The sequence below is a fragment of the Hypomesus nipponensis genome, chromosome 25, assembly GCF_054491055.1.
Source record: "Hypomesus nipponensis isolate SF chromosome 25, ASM5449105v1, whole genome shotgun sequence".
In the NCBI taxonomy this organism is placed as follows: domain Eukaryota; kingdom Metazoa; phylum Chordata; class Actinopteri; order Osmeriformes; family Osmeridae; genus Hypomesus; species Hypomesus nipponensis.
In genome coordinates, this window is record NC_140385.1 from 13,301,484 (window position 1) to 13,318,949 (window position 17,466).

The window sequence follows — 17,466 nt, forward strand, 5'->3', positions numbered from 1 at the left end:
AAACAATGCATCAGAACCAGCATAAACTTTTTTTTAGCAATTTGAGCTACAGTAGCTCATCTGTAGGATCAGACCACACGGGCCAGCCTATAATGCAAACATTGCAATCAATCAATGCAACCATCCACATAACCAATATTGCAAAGATGGAGGAGAGCATCGTTTTGTTGGTGTCTAGCCACCCGGCTTTAAATGACAACTTCTGACATTTACAGAGACAAAAATGCAGCATGAAAGAGTGTTGCCATGGAAATAAGGATGCCAGGTTAGGGTTAGGCCTACAGTATCTTGAGCGTATTGAGGCATTTAACTATTTATTATAGCTAGCTCACTACAAATATCCCATAAACGTATTGTTGAAAACGACATATTAGCTCTCCTTTGGTGGTAGATCAACTTCCGTTTCAGATACATTACGGCAAAGCACCGCAAAAAAAAAAAAAAAAAAAAAATTAATGTGACACCTGTGCTACCGTATCCAAATCTGGCTATGTGTGGTAGATTGGCCGCAGCTGTGTGGATTGCTTTCTATTGAAACAAATAGACTTCTGCTGGAATGCATTAAATAAATAAAATGTTGGGCTCTATTCAGGTCTTTTCCTGCAATATTGTATTTTGAGTTTAATTATTTTTTCCACTGTATTCACACTTACCCCTTCAGATGCAGACATACAAATATAAAAAAATATAACTGCAAGCAGCAATGGCGGATTCTTCCAAAACATTGCGAACCATTGAAAAATGTATATTCTTCACAAATTGTCACTCTATAGAAAAATCCATGCTGCAGAATTACCAAGGGGATACCAAATCTGACCAAATCCAAATATAGCTGCAAGCAGCAATGAGGTGGCCAAGCAGTCAAATGACCCAGAAAACATTTTAGACATCCTCAGAAGAGGGTAACAAGTACACGCAGCAAGTTTGGTGTGAATCCATCAAAGATTTGCTGAGATACAACCCAACTTCCTGTTTGCTGGCTTAACGACACATTTTGATTGCCTGTACCGGAAAAACGGTTTTGAAAATCAAAAAACCATGTGATAGCTTTTGTTAGGCTTGGTCTGAAGATAATCTCTGCCAAATTTGGTGAAGATTGGACAACATTTGTAGGAGGAGTAGAGAAAAAACGTTTTTCAAATCATTCAAAGTGGCGGCCGCATCAATTCGGCTAATTATGAGTCACACACAGGATGTCTGTCTGTAAAGTCAATCAAATCAATAGTTATTGGCCAAAACACACTTTCGCTTCCTGCGGCCACGCCCAATGATCACATGACACCAAATTGTGTGGACATCCTCAAAAGAGGGTTCCGAGTCATCATACCAAGTTTGGTGTTGACATCTCAAAGATTTGCAGAGATTTGATACAATTTCCTGTTTGGTGTGGCGTAAAATCTATATAACCGGAAATTGACGCCATAGGGTGCGTTGAACTCGTCTTGATCCAGGGAATTTGAAAATCAGTCATACGGTTCAAAAGTTACGTGTGTAAACACAAGTCCAACTTTGACCCGTTGGTGGCGCTAGAGTGGTCTAATGGGGGACATGAAACTTGATGTGAGTATAGATGTGACTGTACTTAATGAGTGTGCCAAATTTCACAAAAAGTTACCATATGGTTCTGGGGGCTGCCATTGACTTCCATGGTACAAGAATAAAAAAAAATAATAAAAAAAACGAACAAATATAACTGCAAGCAGTAATGGCGGATTCCTCCAAACCTTGCGAACCATTGAAAAATGTTAATTCTTGACAAATCTTAACTGTATAGAAAAATCAATGCTGCAGAATTACCAATGGGATACCAAATCTGAAATGCAATACCATCAAGATCCACAAGGGCCTTTATTTCAAGCCAAGAAGTGAAGGGAGGGGGCTTGGTGAGCCTATCCATTCCAGAAAGCCTTGTATCTTTGTGCTTTGTGCTTTTCTATATATTGTCTCAAATTAGCTTTCGATCTGTCAGTGTCACTGTTGTTTGTAAGCACCACTAAGGGCTGCATACGTTCATTTTGAATTTTCATTCGGAGCTTTAGCTAGCTAGCTGGCTAACGTTGTGTTCTCTCCTGCTGTGTTCAATGACTCAATTCATCAAGCTGTAGCTAACGTTAACTAAATCTATGTCAACAGAGCTCCTGGGAAACTTAACTTAGATATACCAGAAAATATAAAAATGATTGAAACCATCATTCACCAAATTCAGTCAGGTAAATCCAGGACGCGCACTTGTTCGCAGTTTACTAAATATGAATACCGGCCGGCGAGGCTGTGATTGGAAAACGGGACAAGAGCTGTCCCGGACGGGACGAATCAAAATCACCCATAAATTGGGATGTCCCGGACAAATCGGGACCGTTGGCAACCCTAGAAGTGCACAGGGTCCAGTTATAGAGAGTATGCCAGTTTGAACAGGTGAGTTTTGAGTTGAGACTTGAATAATGTGATGGAGTCTGTCTTATGTGTGGGGGGAGTTCCAGAGCCTGGGTGCTGAGCAGCTGAAGGCTCGGGCACCCATGGTACTGAGGTGTGACGTGGGAATGGTTGGCAGTCCAGAAAAGGATGAGCGGAGGGTGCGGGAGGGAGTATATTCGTGAAGGATGTCACAGAGTTAAGTGGGGGCTAGATTGTGGAGAGCTTTATAGGATTACAGGAGTAATGTGGTCCAATGATAAGGTACAGGTGATGATCCGGGCAGCCAAGTTATGAATGATATGCAGTCTGTTGATGAGTTTTGTGGGGAGTCCGGTGAGGAGGGCATTGCAGTAGTTGATGCGGGATGTGACAAATGAGTGGACCAGGATTTCGGTGCTGGACTAAAAAGGTAAAAATAAACTCTGGTGCGATTGCTCTGTTAGTGGTACATTTGAACAAGTTTGAACCCTGTCATCCAAACCCTGGTGCGCACCAAACGAGTGGACAGAGACCGCTTAAAAATAGGTCTTGGTCCGCTTCTACACAAACTCTGGTGCAGTTTGATTGATTTGTGAATGCAACATGAACCAATGATGTCTAAATTGACCAATAATAGGATGTAAAAAAAAAATGCAACCCGTCAAAGCATCCTTATTAACATTTGGTCCTAGTCGTCCGACAACCATATTTCAAGTATACTATTTCAAGTATAAAATTGGTGTTCAGTGATAAATGTTCAGTCATAGGTTTAAAAGCATTCCAATCAGGTAGGTTTGGTGGTAATAATGCCAGTGTGAACACTGATTGAACCAGGACTAAATGTATCGTTTTCTTTTTGGTCCAGACCAAGAGAACTGAACTACAAGTGTGAACACGACCTACAAAGAAAAGGACTGAGGAAAGCCTGAGGAAGTGTATTTTACAATTCTTCCATTTCAACTTGTAGTCTACTTGACATACAGTTTGAACTCAGTCTACAGCTTGAGTGTATTATATGGAGAGAAAAAACTGATTAAATATCAGAGAAGGCACATCGGGGAAACTTACCTTATGTTGTAGGGGCACGTGAAGGGGACCTCCCTGTCTCGTTTGTCTGCTTGCATTTGAAGTAGCCTCCCAATCACCTTTATTAACCCGTGTGCATTCCTAGTCACAAAAGGAAAAAAAACGAAAGTCACTCTCGAAAACTTAAAGCTACCAGAAATGGTCTACAATCACATATTTTGTTTTAGTTAGTCAGGAAAGTACATCAAAATAAAAAATGGACACACCCTTTGTGGAGACAGTGTGACCAGAGTCATCAAGATGTTCTCTATAGCACGGTTTTCTTTGGTCTTTGACTGTTTATTTGGGGTATTTCACAGTGTTCCTTAAGGACTCCGAATAGGGTATGTAACATTGGTTGGGCTGAAAAGGGCCAGGGTGATGTTGTATGCCCTCTGATACATCTAGTGAAAATTTCCCAGGAAAAAACGCTAGGTTTTCTCCTTTTATGGTTCGCTCATGAATATATAGATCAGCTGCGCACTGATTGGTTGGTTTACAACGAGCGAAGCTGTGGAGCATAGACGCAACACGGCCACAGCACTCACTGAAACAATTAAGGTGGAGATTTTAAATAAAACGTACAAATACATCTATTGTGTCTGCAGAACACAACAGATTGACTAGATATAATTTGAAATTTTTACGTTAGTTGTTTCCACTTCTGTTGTCGAAGCAAACAGGATCGCCTTAGGTGGGTAACGTTAGCACTACAGCTTAGCAAACAAACTATTGTGATTCAACTCAGCTTCAGTTAGCTCAGCTATCTTGCTGAAAAATAGATCTGGACAAACATGTATCTTAAATTGTAGATTTACATAACAACACAGGTTATTTATTTGAAATTTAAAAAATCACTCCTGAGATGTGTGCAAACCTGGTGGCCAACAACAAGAAACGTCTGACCTATGTGACTGCCAACAAGGGTGTTGTCACCAAGTACTAAGTCATGTTTTGCAGATGGGTCAAATACTTATTTCACTCATTAAAATGCAAATACATTTATAACAATTTTGACATGTGTTTTTTCTTGATTGTTTTGTTGTCCTGTCTCATTTTCCAAATAAACCTACCATTAAAATTGAAAACTGATTATTTATTTGTCAGTGTGCAAACGTACAAAATCAGCAAGGGATCAAAAAAAAATTCCCTCTCTGTAAACGGGCAGACAAAACTGATTGTCCCCAGCCAGTTCCTGCTACTTGCTCAAGAAGAAAAACTATAGGAGGGAATACTCATGAAAATTGGGCTTTGATAAGGTCACTGCCATTTATTGTTGGAGACAGAATACCATTGAATGATCCAGCTTGGCTTCTTATGTCTTTAAGGGGGCGATTGACTGGGTTTCCACTTCTTTTGTCATTTACATTTACTCTTTTAGCAGGCGCTTTTATCCAAAGCGACTTCCAAGAGAGAGCTTTACAAAGTGCATAGGTCACTGATAATAACAACAAGATAGCCCCAAAGCATTGCGGGTAGCCAAAACAAGAAGCAGACATTGTGAACAACCAAAAAATAAGGGCCAAAGGGAAGAACCATAAGAGCATGTTACAATTAAACAACATGAATCTCTAAGTGCAAGTGTACCTGTAGAAAAAGCAGCAACAGTAAAAATACAAATAAGATGAACTAAAATATAATATTTTGCGGCAAATACAACAGTTTAAATCAGTTGCCACTAACCAATAAGAGCAACTAGTCTCTGAGCAAGAGTCATTGTGATCCTTGAGGAAACTAGCATTGGGTTCAGCAAACCATTCCTTTCTCAAAGCAAACTGGATCGATTTAGGTGGGTAGAACTTTACAGCTTAGAATCAACCAAACTATATCATGATTCAACTCAGCTTCAGTTACTGTAGCTAGATATCTTGCTGAAAAATAACCTGACATGTATCGTGAATTGTAGATTTACATTAAACACGGGTTATTTATTCGAATGAAACACAGTCAGGAACATGAAATAACGCGTTAGCCCCATTGCCAATAAACGAAATCATCACATTCTACCTATGCTCTTGCGTTAGCAAGCTTAACTAGTTTACATGCCTACAGTCTAGGTGTTTTCGCTATCTAGCTGTTCTTGCATTCCTTGCAAATCAGCGTTAATAAAAAGCAGATGAGCTAGAGTCTTGCTAACATTAACTCGACGGGCATGGCAGATGTATACCATAGCTCTAGCATAGATGATCCCTGTGCAGTTCGACCCTCAATTACACATTTGCTCGAACCATTTCACCAAGGACGATTGTGAAAACCTCGGACAATGTAAAGCAGGATATGCTATGAAGCTGTTGCTGAAAAGAGGTGCGTTCGGACCTTATGTTCATCACAACCGCAACAGTTATTAGCAATGCTAACGTATCCTGTATCTTGCACCTGCCTTTCTCCAGTTCTTTCAAATAGATAATCTAGACGGGCTTTAGCAATAGGCTAGACTGCTATTTGTTTTCTGGCTATTTTTTTGGAAACTTCACTTTTTATGCCGACTGAGTCATTTGCTAAGTAAGGTACGCTATGTTGGTGTGTTTTGAAATGTATTTAGCATTCTACCTATACAGGAGACGTTAGCATTGCTAATAGGCTACTGTTAGCGACAAAATCATACTCACAGCTTGCGTTTGTGAAGAGGATACGGTCGGAACAGCAACTCTTTTCAGCAACACCAGCTTAGCAAATCCTTCTTTAAATTGTCTGAGGTTTTCATTCAAAACTGTCTTTGGTGAAATGGTCCGAGCCAAGTAATAATTTAATGTTGTACTTTATAGGGATCTTCCCATAGATAAACATCAGCCATGTCTGTCGAGTGTCTGGTTCCTTGGGAAGATTATAAAAAGTATCAGCATTCCCAGTACAGCCTGGAACACTGGATTTACAATGGTCCATTTTCAATATACTTTAAAAACGTGTTGTTCGTGTGGAAGTACACAGAGCAGCTAAACTAGTGTCTGACCAGAGGGCGGGTAAATGTACATTTTGGGGCGTGACAAAGTTGATGCTGCACGTCACAACTTGCATTGACGTCACAACTTGCTCTGTTTCAAAAGCTAGCGTTTGCAAGTTGCAGTTTCAAAAAGTAAAATTTTGATAGGAAAGAGGTTTTAATGCACTTAGAGGTTCACTGTATGTCTATTTTACACACCAAACTTTCATTTTTCAACTATGACAAGGTAAAATCGGTTTTGCAATGAATCGTCACCTCATTTTTTCTCTTAATATTCCCTTGGAGCCAGGATTGCAGCATAACTATATAGTTAGTGTCTAACCGGCATTGACTAACAGTCACATCATAGCATAATTGACTGTTCGCCAGTTCGCCGTGCCCCTAGTTACTGTTGCTACATCCAACACAATTCCCAGAACTGTCAACTCAAAAACCATAGCAAGTATGGGGATAAGCGCTGTCAGCGTCTGCTAAATGACAATGTAAATGTCATGTAATGTAATGTCTTGGAGAGACGGGTTTCAGTTTTTTCAATAATTATTTAATGTAAAGTCATCTGTTTTAATTTAACAAAGGATAACAATACCCTCTAATAATACCTCTTGAGTCTTGGGCTTTGAAAATGCAAAAAAACCAAGCCCCCACCCTAATCTGTCAGGATACCTTGTGCAAGATCGACACGTCACATAGGCACATGTTGCTTCCGATGTTAAAGCGGAGGAGGAGGAGTTTCGCAAGCTGAAGCTCCAAAGAAGGGGCTCGCAGTAAATTCTCTATTGGTTGTGCACGCACATGAAAAACAACAACACAGTACATAAAGATTAAAGCCGAGTTTAATTTTAATTTAATTTAGAAACCTTGTGGCCTATGTGTTAAGTGTGTGTGTGGGTAGACATGCACGTTTATGTTTCCATGATTGCTTCAACTTTTTTTTTTTTTCGTGCATACTCCGCGTACCACTAAAAGGGCTCTTGTGTACCACAGATTGAGAACCATTGGACTAATACAATAACAGGCTTAAATGAACTGACATGTTATACGACTTACAGTTTTCAAGGACGCACACACACAATCTCAACTGTGAAGCGCATGTCCGTGCCATTCTCCGACATGCACCCTAACAATGACGGTAAATAAACGGCCTAAAATTTTGTACAGCCCTATTTCTGATACAGTGGCGGCAGAAATTTAGAACAGAAAAAATCAACATAGCGGAAACACTGGCTTTCCTGGAAACAAACAGACTAAATGAATACCTGGTTAAAACGTAGCAATAGGCTACTATTAGCGGACAACCGGGAGGATAGAGAAAAAAAGAAAGCCAAAATGGAGGCAACCAAAGACCGTCATTGGCCGGGTTTCCCAGATTCGTTAAGAAGCTCTTAAAGCTAACGGTGGGTTCACACTGCAGCATTTTTTTGCGTTCCCACACCACGCTGCACCACGTGCACCACGCTCGGGGGCGTGTCAGACAGATTAATTCAGAGCTGTAGTTCTCTTAAATCACTGTTGTAGTTTGTATAATGTCATGGCAAATGTGCAGACAAAATACAACTTTTACACACATTAAGCAAAAATCCTATACGCTTTCTAGATCTGACATGATCTTATCTACAAAAAAAGATACATCAGACATAAACGTTGACATGTGTAACCTTTTATTATATTACTCGAAATATCTGCAAATTGTGCGGATGTATACCTAGCTGAATTGCACTGTAGGGTGCGAGAACCCGTGTGTATGCATTGTGTATGAAATTACCACATCAAACGTGACACGCTAACATGGATGCAGCTATGAAGCCACCGGGTTTGCTTCAGGGAAAATGTATTTTTAAGAAGCTTCCCCAATGGAAACCTTGACACAAGGAAGGTTGTTTGCACCCGCGATGCGGTATTAGTTTACTGTACGAGTTCTTACAGTATCAAATACCACCTAAACGCAAAGCATCCCTTAGCTCAGGGATTCCCAAAGTGTGGGGTGCGCGAGCTGCCTCTAGGGGATGCGCGAGAGGAAAAATGTAATGGTGGTCTATTGGTGTGATATGAATTATTATATGGCAACAACAGTATAAGCTTTCTGATTGGCTAATGGGTCCTGCTAGCCGCGTATTGCCCTCCTCGGCCGTCTGACACAGATCCGGACCAATTATTTGTCTGTAAACATTCGGGATACGCGCGCAGCATGGTGGCAGAAAATGGGGAAAATATAGCCTTTATAACGGCGAGAGAATTACACGGATTATTCCAATAGTTAGATTTTTAAAGACCAAAAAGGTCGAGGAGGACAACCTTTTAGAGAGAAAGCGATTCCACATTGATCTGTCACATCAGAATTTTGATTTGGGGCACAAAAGTCTTAAAATTTGAGTGAGAATGTTGCCCGGTAGACCGCATAGGCTGCAGCCATGTCTTCACGTCATGACAAAGTTAATCTTTTTTACAGTTTTACAGTCAGTCATACAACAACAAAAAAGTCGAGCAGGGCAGCTTTCAAGAGATCTGGGAATTCTGCTTTTTGCCAGCTGGTTTTTGTTATTTGTGTTAAACTGTCAATCTGAGTGAGACTGCGTCCCCATTACTGTACAGTAGTGTTTTGACGTTAGCCTCAGTCAGACTCGGGTCGCTCACTGGCAGTCTGCACAATGTTGTTTGTCACTCCATTCTACACTTTAGAACGTCAGAAAGGACTGCCTTTGGTAGATACGAGCCTGCTGAAGATAGCCAGAATCTCGGATTTCTTCAACCAAGCCTGTTTCATTCATCATTTGCCTGAGAAAGCAACCTCCATTACAGTAGCGCCTCTCCTCCATTACTAGCAACCCAGGCTAGTTTTGCCCGTTTTACTCCTCAGGCTATTTAAAGGTACATGTTAGCCAATGAACGCCAGCAAGATTGGCACGTGACTTGAGGAAACAAATTGATGTGTTCCTGTCAAATATTTTTCTAGTTTCTCTCCCATGAGAGCTAGTTCAGAAAACGTGTTTCTATCAACTGCACTGTTAACACTGGGTCAAATATTATGCCAGGATCGCTGCAGAAACCTACTCTGCTAAAACAGGGCGTTTTCACCCATGTAGTTTGTTTGCTTTGTTCCGATTCAGGGATTAATATGATAAAATGTTGCTGTTGCCCCTTTGTTCGGTTTGTGTTTACACTGCAACATTTAACAGTGGACTAAATCTTGTAAACAAACTCCACGCGCTAGCAAACTGTTCTCTCATTGGTAAGATGGCCTAAAAGGTTTGGGAACCGCTGCCTTAGCTAATGCGGAAGATGCCGGGCCAAGCACTGATGTAGCGCAGGGGAAGAGTCATCGTCAAACAACTATGTTTGAGTGCAACCGAGGCAAGCCCGTCAGCCCAGCTCTATCAGCCAAGCTAACTAATATCCTCGCTCACCTGGCTTGAGAAACCCGTTCTCAAAGACTTACTTTTAGTCATTTTTTGGGTAGCACACATCCTGAATGCCTATGCCGGAATTCAAATGAGCCATTTTAATCTAGATCAATTCCAAGAGTGAACTTGCTAGAGTGAAAGTGTACTGCTTGTTAATGCTAACACAACTATAGTCACTAATCTATTCAGTATCCACTTTAGATTGTTTTGCTGTTTGTCAACTTTTTAAATGGATTTTCAGCCAAAGAGCTGGGCCTTAGAGATAACATTATTGAGCTGAGCTGCACTACAGTAAGCAATTGTGAATCTGATTTGAACCTAGTCAGTCCATTGTCAGTGTCAAAAAATTCATACAAACCCCATGCAATGGACTACCTGCAAGAAAACTTTTGCATTCCTCGATAACAATGGGAGTCTATGGAAGTGTCGCAACTCTCTTTTTCTATGGCTCAGTGCTGTTCGAATGGCTATGTCAAGAAGAGAAGTGGGAAAATCCAACTTGTGAAAAGAGACCGTGTCAGTGTCTTATTGTACACAGGACCATATAAAATTATATCTAAAACGAACATACAAAGAGCTTGGTTACACTAATGAAGTTGAATTAGCCAATGTCGTTAGCTAGCTAATGTTTGTTTGCTAGCTGTATATAACATTTCACTGGGTCTTGCAGCTGTTTGATTTACTGAAATTATTATGAGATGTTATGTTCTACTACCTCCTTACATCCTTCTCTTCTCACATAACTGGTGCTAAAACCCTCTACTTTCTGAACAAAATTACCTCAGCTTCAAACCCCAACAAACTTTTCTCTACCTTCTCCACCCTTCTTAACCCACCTCCCCCACCCTGACAGCAGACGACTTCTCCTCCTTCTTTGAGGAAAAGGTCTCCGACATTAGCAGTCGGTTCCCTAAACCCACCTTTCCTACCCCCTCACCCTCCATGCCTCACCCAACTAAATGTCAGAGCTCTCTGACCTCATTCTCTCTCATCGCCCCACCTCCTGCCCCCTTGCATCACTGGCACTGCACTCCAGTGGATCTCATCCTACCTATCGGGGAGATCCTACCAGGTCTCCTGGGGAGGCAAACTGTCAGACCCTTGCCAGCTCTCCACTGGTGTCCCACAGGGCTCCGTCCTTGGACCCCTCCTCTTCTCTCTGTACACCACCTCACTTGGACCAATCATCACCTCCCATAGTTTCTCCTACCGCTGCTATACTGACGACACACAGCTGTACCTGTCGTTCCCCCCCATCTCAGCTAGGATTGAGGCCTGCCTCTCAGACATCTCCGCCTGGATGACTGAGCACCACCTCCAGCTGAACCTCACCAAAACCGAACTTCTCATCATCCCGGCCAAACCCTCCATCTCAATCACCCTGGGATCTGCGACGGTGACCCCTTCATCCTCTGTCAGGAACCTTGGGGTTACCATGGATGATGAGCTCTCCCTCACGGCCCACATTGCTGCGGTTTCCCAGTCGTGTAGATTCACCCTCTACAACATCCGGAAGATCAGGAGATACTTGTCTGAGCACTCCACCCAGCTGCTTGTCCAAGCACTTGTCCTCTCCAAGTTGGACCACTGCAACTCGCTGCTCGCCAGTCTCCCAGCATGTGCAACCAGCCCTCTTCAGAGGATTCAGAACGCAGCGGCACGCCTTGTCTACAATCTACCCGGACGCTCCCACTTTACTCCGCTCCTCATTTCCATCCACTGGCTACCCATCACGGCCCGAATCAGATTCAAGACCCTGGTACTGACGTTCCGAGCAGTGAACAGGACTGCACCCGACTACATCAAGTGTCTCCTGCAGCCTTACACCCCCACCCGCCAACTACGGTCTTCTTCAGACAACCGCCTGGTGGTCCCACCGCTCAAGACCGCCCGGTCCCAACACAAGGTCTTCTCCTGCCTGGCCCCCAAGTGGTGGAATCAACTCCCCACCTCCATCAGAGACACTGACTGTCTCCCCACCTTCAAGAGAAGGCTCAAGACACACTTGTTCCGGGAATAAAACGGTACTTAGGAATGGTTTGCTGCACCCAATGCTAGTTTCCTCAAGGATCACAATGACTCTTGCTTAGAGACTTGTTGCTCTTGTTGGTTAGTGGTAACTGATCTAAACTGTTGTATTTGCTGCGAAATATTCTATTTTAGTTAATCTTATTTGTATTTGTACTGTTGCTTGCTTTTTCTACAGGTACATTTGCACTTAAAGATTCATGTTGTTTAATTGTAACTTGCTTAACTGCATGCTCTTATGGTTCTTCCCTTTGGCACTTATTTTTTGGTTGTTCACAATGTGTGCTTCTTGTTTTGGCTGATCTTGTTGTTATTATCAGTGACCTATGCACTTTGTAAAGCTCTCTCTGCTAAATGAATAAATGTAAATGTCAAATGTACTACCCATTTGCCTACTTTAGCAAGTCAATGTATTACCAAACCCTAATTGTGTAACTGAGACAACACAGTAAATAATTCCTCTTTCAAGTAATAAGCCCCCGTTGAAGTGTTGAGCATTAAATTAGCTGCACGGTCTGTCGAGATCTTGGGACAAGGCCACATTTTAGTTCTAAAACTGGGCTAAATTTAAGCCGTACAAACACAAGAAAACTGTAAAATCGGGGTACAGGCCACGGCTTGATTTCCGAATAATACTGTACATTTGGATCAGCATGTCAAAAGCAATTGGTAATGTAGGAAACAGAAGTCAATTGTACGCAACATTTATTTGCATACATGCACAAATGCACTGAATTTGTTCATAAGAATGAGTCGTTGCTTTTATGATATGCATAAATGCCTAGACTATGTGGAGGTTGAACAAGAAGTTCAACTGTGATGTGATTTAAGTTGTTTGTTTGTTTTTTTACTGCAGCTACATAACGGTAGCCTGGCTCCCCGCCCACAAAAAAATGTGGTCAGGAAGTTGGGTCTGGAGTGTCTCGTATTGGGAACAACTACATAAAACCAGGATCTGGGCGGACCAATGAAATTGCCAGCGCAGGCTTTATACGATGATGGACAGATGATCAACAGTAACGTAATCAACACGAAAAAGCCCTTGGGTTGAATTCGTTTTCAACAAACAACATGTTACGTTGCTCTGATTGGTTGTAGGTCTATCCAATTGAGTGTAAAGGCCTTTGTTTTACGAGTTCGGTTGAAACTAGCCCCATAGTCACAGCCCAACGGAGAGTTTTCAGACTCATATTTTGACTCGAATTATGAGTATGACAACGTCAGGCTAGCATAACGGCACAAAAATCACCCAATAATTCCAGGAATCAATGTTTGTGTGTCCCTGATAGTTTCATCAACATGGGCACTCTGCATTTAGTGTCTCCAGAGCCTGTTTAAGGAGAGCCTTGCCACTCCCTATTAAGCCCCATTGTACCGAATTTGGCTGCAGTTCCACAAGAGTTCCACTGGGGGTGATCGCGAGCGAGTGCATGTTGAATGGGAGTCTATGGAGCTCAACGGCAAAATTTGTATCTTTCGCCTGATTTTCGTTGAGAAATGTCAGATTTGATTGTAGTTTATGAGTGTTTAACATAGATTATAGGTCGAAAGATGAATGAACAAGTACTTATGTCCTTTTGATTTCTTACAGGGTGAGTCGTTGTTGCCCATATCACGCTAGCATTCTGCTAATGAATGCTGATTGGTTTGGGAAGGACTGATACGACCAAAGCTCCCGCTTGATGGCATCTGAAGCGGAATCAGAATGTCAGAGCATTAGCAACATTAGCAACGACAATAGCAAGCCAAAACCTTTTTTAGCATGTGTATTGACAGGATACATCCGGTGCGCCTTTTTGTTTGTTATTTTAGTGTTTGTTACTTGTTTTGTCAACGTTATATTGTCGTTTATTCAGTACGACCGGCAGACACTTCTGGACATTAAGTTGTCACTTGGCAAGGATTATTTTACAAACTTTAATTCCACTTTTCGGAGTGCAAGCTCGGACTGCAGCTGGCCCTTTGTTGTTCCGCGGTCTGTTTACCTGCAAGACGGAGGAAGAAGAAACGAGGCCGGCGTGCTGGAGTTCTTGTTCGAACTCGGAAACGGTGCTTCAAACCTGCTTTTCCAACCATCTTACTAGCTAACGTTCAGTCCATCGACAACAAAATGGATGAATTTAACGCTCGTGTCAAATTCCAACGGGACATCAGGAACTGCTGTGTATTGGCGTTCGTCGAGATCTGCCTGTCTCCGGAGATCTGCGACACAGCGGTTACACCGTTGGGATTCACCATATACCGCCAGGACAGAACAGCTGATTCAGGGAAGTGCAGGGGCGGAGGGGTCTGTGTTATGGTAAACTCTCTTTGGGCTACGGATGTAGCAGTATTAGCATCTCACTGCTCTCCGGTCCTTGAGCTGCTAACTGTAAAAATCAGACCCTTCTATCTACCTCGGGAATTCACTGCGGTCGTCATGAGTGCAGTCTAAATCCCCCCCCCCAGGTAGACAAGGCTGCTGATTTGGATGAACTATATGGGATTATCAATGGTCTGGAAAATGTGCACCCAGAGACAGCCTTCATTGTTGTTGGTGATTTCAACAGAGCTAACATGAAGAAAGTCCTTCCCAAATACTATCAGCATATTGACTTCTTCACACGTGGAGACCAGATCCTTGACCATTGTTATACAACATTCAAGGGCAGTTACAAACCCCTCCCTCGCCCTGCTTTTGGGAAGGCTGATCACACCTCCATTCTTCTCCTCCCCGCATATGAACAAAAGCTTAAACAGGTCAGACCGTTTGAGAGGTCAGTTCACCTATGGAGTGACGAGTGTGTGGCGACCCTCCAGGACTGCTTTGACACCACTGACTGGCTGATGTTCAGGGAGGCTGCAGATGGGGACATTAACGAATACTCAGACACTGTCTCCAGCTACATCCAGCACTGAATTGAGGACGTTGTCCCCAAGAAGGTTGTCCGGTCTTTCCCAAATCAGAAGCCCTGGGTTGATGCCGCGGTCCGGGCCAAGCTGAGAGCCCGCACTGTCACCTTTTACTCTGGGGACCCTGATGAGTACAGAAAGGCCAGATACAACCTTCTGAAGGCCATCAAAGCAGCGAAAAGGGCTTACAAGACCACAGTCTAGTCCAGCTACCATGGCTCTGACCCCAGGCGCATGTGGAGTGGACTTAAAGCCAATACAGACTACAAAGGGAGAGGCTACAATGAGACCCAGTCCTCTGTCCTACTGCCAGACGAGCTGAACTCCTTCTACGCTCGCTTTGAGAGGGACAGTGACCCCCCTGCAGTGGAGCTACCTGAAGGCCAAGCCAGTGGTGTGCCTACACTAACTGTAGCCGAGGTAAGGCTGTGCTTTAAGAAGATCAACCCTCGCAAGGCACCTGGCCCAGACGGCATATCAGGTAGGGCTGCGCTGACCAGCTGGCAGGGGTTTTCAGTGACATCTTCAACCTCTCCCTTAACCTGTCTGTACTCCCCACCTGCTTCAAGAGGACCACCATTATCCCTGTGCCCAAGAACACCAAGGTCACATGTCTGAACGACTATCGCCCAATAGCACTGACCTCTGTCATCATGAAGTGCTTCGAGCGGCTAGTCAAATCATTCATCTGCTCCTCGCTGCCATAGACCCATAGACCTCCATTCTTTCTGCACTTGCTCGTTAGCGCCCTCACATCGAACTACAGCGGAACTGCAACCAGTTAAGAACCCGGAAGTTTCCTGAGAGTGGCAGTTCTCCCTATATTAGACATTCTCTGGTGTGTCTAAAGCCCAATTTATAATTAGGTCGCCAACACTTTTGAAATGGTCGCCAACAGAAATAATGTTGTGGTCGACACTTCGCTCGGAAGTGTTGGCTACCAGGAGAAATTTCTACTGGCGCTGATGTTGTCACAGTGTGACAAGTGTGATTGGCTAGATAAACGGCACACATCGTTGACTTAATTGTTTGAATTTTCATCGAGTGCTGAACAGCTGTTTCCAACAGCTTATTTCCAACAGCTGTTTTTGATGGAGGGAATAGAGGAAAGATTGGCGGAGCAAGTCAGAAGAATCAGAATGGGATTTATTCACCATGAAAGTTTGCACAGACAAGGAATTTACTTTGGCAGGAAGGTGCATACAATAAACATATAGGAACATCAAATTAAAATATGTGGACTATCTATACTAAGGCTACATAAACTAGCAGTACTAAGTGGAATTAGAATGAGATAAAATGTACAATAAAATAAAATATAAGTTGCCATGAAATAAAATATAAGTTGCCAATTACAATATGAAAATACAAAAAATACAAATATTACAAAAGATACAAATGTACAAGATATAATTGTGGAAATGCAATGTGTTTTAAGCAGGAAGCCATTTAGAGTCAGTGTGGACCCTTGGCCTTGTTGAAGAGGCCAAAAGCAGAAGGAAAAAATTGTTTTTGTGGCGTGAAGTATTGGTCCTGATGGACCGCAGCCTTCTGCCAGAGGGGAGTGACTGAAACAGCGACTGTCCAGGGTGGGATGAATCGGCCACAATCTTCCTCGCACGCCTCAGGGTCTTTGAGGTGTACAGGTCCTCGAGGGAAGGCAGATTGCAGCCAATCACCTTCTCAGCAGTGCGGATGATACACTGCAGCCTGCTCTTGTCCTTGGCAGTGGCAGCAGCGTACCAGACGGTGATGGAGGAGGTGAAGATGGACTCAATGATGGCTGAGTAGAAGTGCACCATCATTGTCTTTGGCAGGTTGAATTTCTTCAGCTGCCGAAGGAAGTACATCCTCTGTTGTGCTTTCTTGATGAGGGAGACGATGTTCAGTTCCCACACAGTGTTAACTGGGGAGTCACTCAGGGTGATGGGGGTGAGTGGGGCTGTGTTCTTCCTGAAGTCCACAACCATATCCACTGTCTTAAGAGCATTGAGCTCTAGGTTGTTCTGCCTGCACCAGGTCACCAGGTTGGCTGCTTCCCACCTATAATCAGACTCGTCCCGTCAGAGATGAGCCCAATAAAACTTCAGGAGTTTGACGGACGGATGACTGGAGGTGCAGATGTTGGTGTACAGGAAGAACAGCAGAGGAGAAAGGATGCAGCCCTGAGGTGATCCCGTGCTGATGGACCAGGAGTCAGAGACTTGTGTTCCCAGCTTAACGCACTGCTTCCTGTCAGACAGAAGGTCTGTGATCCACCTGCAGGTGGAATTGGGCACATTCAGCTGGGAGAGCTTGTCCTGAAGCAGGGCTGGGATAATGGTATTGAAGGCAGAGCTGAAGTCCACCAACAGGATCGTGGCGTAGGATGCTGGGGAGTCCAGGTGCTGTAGAGTGAAGTGGAGGGCCATGTTAACTGCGTCATCCACAGACCTGTTGGCTCTGTAGGCAAACTGCAGGGGGTCCAGAGGGTCTGTGATGGATTTAAGGTGTGCCAGCACCAGGCGCTCAAAAGACTTCATTACCACAGAGGTCAGGGTGACGGGTCTGTAGTCATTATGTCCAGTTGGCCTGGGCTTTTTGGGCACAGGGATGATGGTGGAGGACTTGAGACAGGCTGGCACATGGCATGTCTCCAGTGAGGTGTTGAAGATGTAGGTGAACACCAGAGACAGTTGGTCAGCACAGTTCTTGAGGGTGGCAGAGGAGACAGCGTCTGGCCCAGTTGCTTAGCGTGGGTTCTGCATC

At 43.5% G+C, this 17,466-nt stretch overlaps 1 protein-coding gene across 5 annotated transcripts in view; it reads right to left on the reverse strand.

The window, feature by feature from the left end:
- focad (focadhesin) overlaps window positions 1–17,466 on the reverse strand; it is a 181,879-nt gene that overhangs the window by 142,286 nt on the left and 22,127 nt on the right. For all 5 annotated transcript variants that reach the window (XM_084692195.1, XM_084692196.1, XM_084692194.1 and 2 more), the window contains one exon: window positions 3,463–3,561. In XM_084692195.1, coding sequence (XP_084548321.1) covers window positions 3,463–3,561 — 99 coding nt within the window. The remainder of the gene's footprint in view (window positions 1–3,462; window positions 3,562–17,466) is intronic.